The sequence below is a fragment of the Pangasianodon hypophthalmus genome, chromosome 28, assembly GCF_027358585.1.
Source record: "Pangasianodon hypophthalmus isolate fPanHyp1 chromosome 28, fPanHyp1.pri, whole genome shotgun sequence".
Taxonomy (NCBI): Eukaryota; Metazoa; Chordata; class Actinopteri; order Siluriformes; family Pangasiidae; genus Pangasianodon; species Pangasianodon hypophthalmus.
Window position 1 is genome coordinate 70,001 of NC_069737.1, and position 7,500 is coordinate 77,500.

General features: G+C 40.2%; 1 protein-coding gene across 6 annotated transcripts in view; it reads left to right on the forward strand.

Moving 5' to 3' along the window:
* arfip1 (ADP-ribosylation factor interacting protein 1 (arfaptin 1)) overlaps positions 1-6,013 on the forward strand; it is a 29,694-nt gene extending 23,681 nt beyond the window's left edge. For all 6 annotated transcript variants that reach the window (XM_053230994.1, XM_053230998.1, XM_053230999.1 and 3 more), the window contains 5 exons: positions 2,045-2,157; positions 2,318-2,539; positions 3,332-3,489; positions 3,719-3,893; positions 4,033-6,013. In XM_053230994.1, coding sequence (XP_053086969.1) covers positions 2,045-2,157; positions 2,318-2,539; positions 3,332-3,489; positions 3,719-3,893; positions 4,033-4,188 — 824 coding nt within the window. In that variant the 3' untranslated portion in view covers positions 4,189-6,013. The remainder of the gene's footprint in view (positions 1-2,044; positions 2,158-2,317; positions 2,540-3,331; positions 3,490-3,718; positions 3,894-4,032) is intronic.
* The last annotated feature ends 1,487 nt before the right edge of the window (positions 6,014-7,500 follow it).

The window sequence follows — 7,500 nt, forward strand, 5'->3', positions numbered from 1 at the left end:
CGGCAGTCTGTCGCTGTCCCACAATCCTCTTCTGCTGTAACGCTGGCTTTGCTTCTTCACTTTACAAAGCTCTAAGATCATGTAACGACCCTCCGCGGCTTTTATACCCGTCGCGACCCCCGGCGGCTTTCATACCCGTCGCGACCCCCGGCGGCTTTTATACCCGTCGCGACCCCCGGCGGCTTTTATACCCGTCGCCACCCCCGGCGGCTTTTATACCCGTCGCCACCCCCGGCGGCTTTTATACCCGTCGCGACCCCCGGCGGCTTTTATACCCGTCGCCACCCCCGGCGGCTTTTATACCCGTCGCGACCCCCGGCGGCTTTTATACCCGTCGCCACCCCCGGCGGCTTTCATACCCGTCGCGACCCCCGGCGGCTTTCATACCCGTCGCGACCCTCCGCGGCTTTTATACCCGTCGCCACCCCCGGCGGCTTTTATACCCGTCGCCACCCCCGGCGGCTTTTATACCCGTCGCGACCCCCGGCGGCTTTTATACCCGTCGCCACCCCCGGCGGCTTTCATACCCGTCGCGACCCCCGGCGGCTTTCATACCCGTCGCGACCCTCCGCGGCTTTTATACCCGTCGCCACCCCCGGCGGCTTTTATACCCGTCGCCACCCCCGGCGGCTTTTATACCCGTCGCGACCCTCAGCTTTTACTCCCAGTTAGGGCTTTTCTTACTTCCAGCTGAGAGGATTCTCAGATAATAAAACTTTAATCAAAGAATATCTTTTAAATATTCCTAGAATCTCTCCAACCACAGTTTTAATGATATTTAGTAAAAAGTAGATGGAGAACAACAAAACAGGAAAATTTAAATTTCTGTTTAAATTCAGATGAATTTATGAATCGGTTGTTTGCTGTAGACAAAATGATCTGAGATCATGTTTAAGGCATTTAAATCGATTAATCATGATCGATTTTACGAACGTAATTTCTAACGCATGTGAAGGTCATGTTCTTTAATGAAGAACAAATCTAATAACTGAAACCAAACATTGATATTTCCATTTTAAAAAACTAATGTTTCACCATAGACTGATGAGCACATCATAAATAAAATAAAAATAGAATAAATGAGTTGTGCTTTTTTATTGAATAGCTTTACAAATGTAATTTTCTGCCTTGTGTGTGGATTAATACAGGATCTTGAAGCTGATGATTTGCTGCCGTTGCTTTCCGCAGATTGAAGTTTTCTTCCTCTTTTCAGATTTCAGCTTCTCTGCTCTTCTCTGCATTTAAAGGATTTAATCCGTGGCTCTTGATACATGTTTCTCTGATCTCAGGAATGCAGTCAGCTTGTTAAATAGTCTTGTTGCTTGCACATTTCTTTTCCAGGACACTGTTAGTCCTCTCACTGGGTCTCCCCTCTTTTGGGGTTCTGAACTTTCTGGAACCTTCAGAGCGTTTTTTACTGTTTCAGCTTCACCGTTTCATGGTGCTCTGGGAAACATGCAGATTTTGTGACAGGTATTTACACAGTGGTAAATTTTATTGTCTGTTCAGGTGTGTTACACTGGCTGAGTCTTGTTTTGCTCAGCAGTGTCCAGCTCACAATGGATTTAACTGTAGTTTTAGCTGTATAACATCATGAATAAAGAACTACAATTTTTACATTTTAAATGTCCTGCTTTAATCTAAGAAGCCTGTAGACGTGGACGTACAGGACAGACTTCTATATTTGCAGTTATATCTACAATGAAGTCCAGAGCACACAAGCTTCCATCAGAGTGATTTTTATTTACAGGAAGGAAGAGGAAATGTACTTGGGCTGCACAGGTGTGGCCTTTATTATATTATATTACGTTGTATTATATTATCATCACTACACTGACTGACAGAAGACCTTTTAGAAGAAATGTTCTCCAACCCTGCAGTAAGGTTCCACAGATGTGTAGAATCTGACACTTCGAAGCTGTTCTGTGCTCTTGGTCATGCAAACACCTCACTAACACAGCACGCTGGGTTTAAAAGAGTCAGTAACTATTATAAATCAGCACTGTGTATTTTTAAAATGAAGATTGTGTGTTGTTTCAATCAGGATCTGTCAAAGAGCAGTCTAACAGTGGTGCTGTGGTCCTCGCTGATGACATGAAAAACCCGGCGATGGAAAAACTTGAGTTGGTCAGGAAGTGGAGCATTAACACGTACAAAGTGAGTGATTCAGTGATTGATTTAGTGAGTGAGTGATACACTGAGTAAGTGATTCAGTCATTCTATGAATGGATCAGTGATTCAGTGAGTCAGTGTTTCAGTGAGAGAGTCCGTACATGAGTGCGGCTCTTGACCATGTCTTCTCCTCGCTTTCCCACAGTGCACTAAGCAGATCCTATCGGAGAAGCTGGGTCGCGGCTCACGCACCGTGGATCTGGAGCTGGAGGCTCGTATCGATGTGGTGCGTGATAACAAGCGTAAATACGAGCAGGTGGTGAAGCTGGCGCAGACGCTGGCCAATCAGCTCGCACAGATGATGCAGACGCAGCGTCAACTGGGCGACGCCTTCGCTGACCTTAGTCTCAAAACACCTGAGCTGCACGTGAGCCAAAAATGTCTTCATCTCAATTAAACAACACTCATTTATGCAAATTAGACACACGCAGCCTCTTCACATGCAGACGTCCTCCTGATGGCAGGGTTAAGAGAATAAAAACACTGAAGTAAAGTTTCACGTTCATCAGTGGAGCAGTTTCACATCTGGAAAATAAATTTTAGCTTTAGTTTAGATTTACAGGGGGTTAAGATTTACAAAGGTGTTGCAGAGCAGAAGATTTGGTTTATCGCAATTCCGTGTGTGTGTGTGTGTGTGTGTGTGTGTGTGTGTTCAGGCTGAAACTGTTGTGTAGTGGCTGTTGTGTGAGATGATGTAGAGTTTATAAAGTTTATGTTGTAATGTTGCTGCTGTACAGAAGAGTAATATCATGCTGTTGTGTTTACAGATGTGTGCTATTTTCATTAAAAGACATATTTAACATCACATTCTGCCAAAACTGTATTTTGTAACTTCATAAAAGTTTAGCCATTTATTAGGAAAGTTTAGTACAAGCTCTCAATTGTTCTGTATTCAAATTCTATAATATAACCCCATGGCAAGGCCAGATTTAGTTTTAGATTTTTTATAAAATTATTTATTTACTTATTTAGCTACATTTTAACCTGTGTCTTGCCATGAAAGTAGCCATGGTAGCTGGCATGATGTTAAATTATAAGGAAGCAAACAAACAAAAACAAATAAACCCATGGCATTTAACAAAGAGGGTGTGTGGACCAAAAACAGAATGTGACTGTGTGTGTTTTTTTTTGTTTGTTTTTTAAATAAATCTTGGTTTAGGAGGAGTTTGGCTACAACGCTGACACTCAGAAGCTCCTGTCTAAGAATGGTGAGACTCTTTTAGGAGCCATCAACTTCTTCATCGCCAGTGTCAACACCCTGGTGGACAAAACCATCGAGGACACCATGATCAACATCAAACAGTATGAAGCAGCTAGGTATGACTTTCGTGGCCTTCTGGAAAGTTCTTCAGTTTGCTTTGCTTTATAATTAGTTCAGAGTAAGTGCATCATCACTCTTCACCGAGAAGGTTTTGGGATGTGGAGAGTGAAAACACATAAATCCACTGTGATTCTCAGAGCATGCTGTAGAAAGAGAAAATAAAACTCAGCAAATTCTTCTGTAAAAACACTGAAGTGGATCTGTGTCTCTTTCTCTCTGCTGCAGGATCGAATATGATGCATATCGTACGGATCTGGAGGAACTGAATCTCGGCCCGCGCGACACCACCACACTGCCCAAAATCGAGCAGTCTCAGATCCAGTTCCAGATCCACCGCGAAAAATACGAGAAGATGCGCAATGACGTCTCCATTAAACTCAAATTCCTGGAGGAGAATAAGGTAACACTTTTTTCCCCCTAAAACTGCACCGTTGGATCTGCACTCAGAATCGTGGTTTTTGGCATAGTTCATGTGGTTCAGTGTTGGGCGGTGCCGTGTGTGTTTAATATAATAAATGAATAACTGTAATGTTCTGCAGGTGAAGGTTCTCCACAATCAGCTGATCCTCTTCCACAATGCCATCGCTGCATATTTTGCTGGAAACCAACAGCACCTGGAGCAGACGCTCAGACAGTTCCACATCAAACTGAAAATGCCCGGCGCAGACACGCCCTCCTGGTTAGAGGAACACTGAGTCCTAAACTAAACTCCCTCAAAGGTCCTGCAAGTGATTGATCCAGAGAGGAAGCAGGAAGTTCATGCACTCCTCAAATACTAAAAATCTCCAAAATACTCTGTCTTCTTGCTGTTTTTCTGTTTTTCCACGCAAGGACACTAATGCTGTTAACAAATTTAAAGTTGAGTTTGGCGGGAAAAAGAAAACCTTAAGAACAAATGATTTCTCTTTCAGTTCCACAGTTGGGTTTTTAAGTGAGTGTTTATCTGGGAGAAGAGTGTTGTTCTCGTGTGGGAGAAAATTAGATGCAGACTTTAATAACGTCCTAAAACATTTATGACAAATCAGATCTTTTTATAAAAACACAAAAAAATTTATTGAACCAAAGGGTCTAAAAAAAAGTCCAGCTCTGTCCAGAGCCTTTTTCTTGCTCTGGTTCTTTTGCCTTCCTTATAAACTTGGAGTGATTTCTCCATCATTTCAACTGAAAAACTGCAGTTTCCAGAGTCACCAAGTCCTGGACCAGTTGGGTGTTTTGGTGTTTTTTTTTTCCCATTTTGGAAAAATAGGAGTTTGATGCGTTTTTATTGAGCAGTGAGGAGGGCAAATCTTAATGTTTGGATTTAAAACACTTTATATTTAATATTAATGAGTTAAAATGAATGTTGTCAGAAGCTATCACTTTGACTTCAGTAATGTGCCTTTTCTCTCTCCAGCAAACATTTAGGGGAGAAAAAAAAAACAGATGTTACACTGCGATGCTGTGGACCAACACACACACACACACACCAGTTCATGTGTAAATGTGTATATGTGTACATTAATAATACGTAACTAAAAGGACCTGCAGTTTCTTTTTCACTCTTTATTATAAATCACTTTTTTTTATAAACACTCATGCTCTTTAGCTGCATTCCAGATTATAAACTGTTTCAGAACTGTTTTGTATTTGATATAAACCAAACTCTTTCTGACGTGAAAGCTGGAACAATGACCTTCTCCTGCGTCTGTCTGAAATACGCTGGAGATTTTTGTGACTTCTCTTTTTAATGTGCTGCAACGTAAATGTTTTCTATTTTTGTTTCACACTTGCTTGCTGATATCTGTAATAATCTATCTATATTTTTTCCAATTTTGTTGCAAATCTCGAAGCTCAGAAACTGAAAAAGAAATCTTTTCGTTAAAAATCTTCTACAGTCAAGTCCAAAAGTCTGAGTGAACAAGAACTGATTTTATTTTGCCATTTTAAAAAATCACAACAAATAGATTGATAACTGATTAAATGTAAAAGTCCAGTTTACGCTGACAGCATAAATATATACATTTATATTTTATTACATTTTTTATTTCTAACACACGTCTCATACAGACTGATGGCTGAAACTGACTGTTTTTTAGTTGCCTTGTGATTTTTATTTTAACTTTTGGATTTACATGAGTAAAGAATGATAAATTGTTTTTGAATTATATTAAGATAAAACTTAAAATAAAACATTTTCCCCACTCATTAAAAAAAATGTTTTGCCAGTGGACTTTTAGACTCGACTGTAAACACTGCAGAATTTTCTAAATTTAATATCCAGTAAACTTTCTGTATCAGCTTCACAGATGCACATTTATAGAGTGACTGTGACCCTAAAACTGATCCCTGTGTATGAGGCCTGTATATCTATCTATCTATCTATATCTATTTGTAATTTCCTGTATTTTACATATTTTGGATATATACATATTTTGCTGTGGGCATTTTTGAGCGATGATGGTAATTTAAACAGTTAAAGAGTCTTCTAAAAGCTGTGGATGACATTGGGAGGAAAATAATTAAACCATTTTGTTTCTAAAACTGAGGTGATATTTTTTTCTCTTTAAAAACGTGGGGGATCCCTCTCTAATGAAAACAGTTTCTCCATATTAGAAGAAGAGATAAATCACTTCCAGTCACAGGGCTGTGTACAGATCTGTAGAGACTTAAATGCCAGAACAGGTGAAGAACCCGACACACTCAACCCTCAAGGGGACAAACACCTGCCTGGATGAGACGCATTCACCCCACCTATACACACAGCAAGACAAAAATTATGACAAAATAACAAACTGAAATGGAAAACGACATCTGCATCTGTGTCGCACGCTGGATATGTACCTAGTTAATGGCAGGTTACGAGGGGATTGTTACAGTAGATACACTTATAGCTCATCAGTTGGCAGCAGTACAGTAGACTTTATTACAGACCTAAACCCAAACTCTCTCAGAGCGGTCACAGTCAGTCCACTAACCCCGTTATCAGACCATAGTAAAATCACTCTCTACCTAAACAGAGCAATATCCAACCAACAGGCTTCAAATCTAAACCAACTTCACCCCCTCAGAAACATACTGAAGGAAACAAAATAGTAAAGATACATACCGAAGTATAATCGGCCAACCAAAAATTCAGATGCTATTAGATAAATTCCTTGCCACTCCATTTGTGCCTAGCAATGAAAATGTCAATCTAGCAGCACACAGACTGAACACAATATCTGAGGTATCTGCAACTCTGTCTGATATATATATATACATATAAGACACAGAGAAACACAGAGACCCAGAAAATTAGAATATCCAGTATCTTTATTATGCAAAACTTTGTACAGGAATACTCTAAAGGAAGAAAAAAGAACAAAATGTAGAAGATCAGCTAAAAGAAACCGAACAATCTTTAGAATCAAATCACTTCTGGGAACAGTGGAACTTACTAAATAAATCTCATCATGAAGAACTAGCCATCCAGAATGGAGATGGGTAAACCACTTCTTTAACCTTTTTAGTAATATAAATAAAAAAAAGCCCTGTACAACAAACTATGTCTTCTAGAGTCAACTATGAAAGACTACCAGGACCCTTTGGATTCTCCAATTACACCAGCTGAATTATCAGATAAAATATTGACCCTAAAACCCCAAAAAGCATGCGGTATTGATGGCATCCTAAACGAAATTATCAATTACACTGACTAGAAATTGAAATTGGCCATTCTCAAACTTATCTTAATATCATCCTCAGTGCAGGTGTATTTCCTGACATCTGGAACCAGGGCTTCATTACCGCAACGTATAAAAGTGGAGACAAATTTGACGAATAATCTTACGTTATTAAGAAAAATATCGAAATTGAGATCCCAATCAGAATCTGGCTAAAAATAATTCGATCAGTTCTCGAACCCATCGCACTCTATGGACGCGAGGTCTGGGGTCCACTCACAGACCAGAGCTCACTGAACGGGACAAACACCCAACAGAGACTCTGCAGGCAGAATTCTGCAAAAATATACTACGAGTACAACGAAA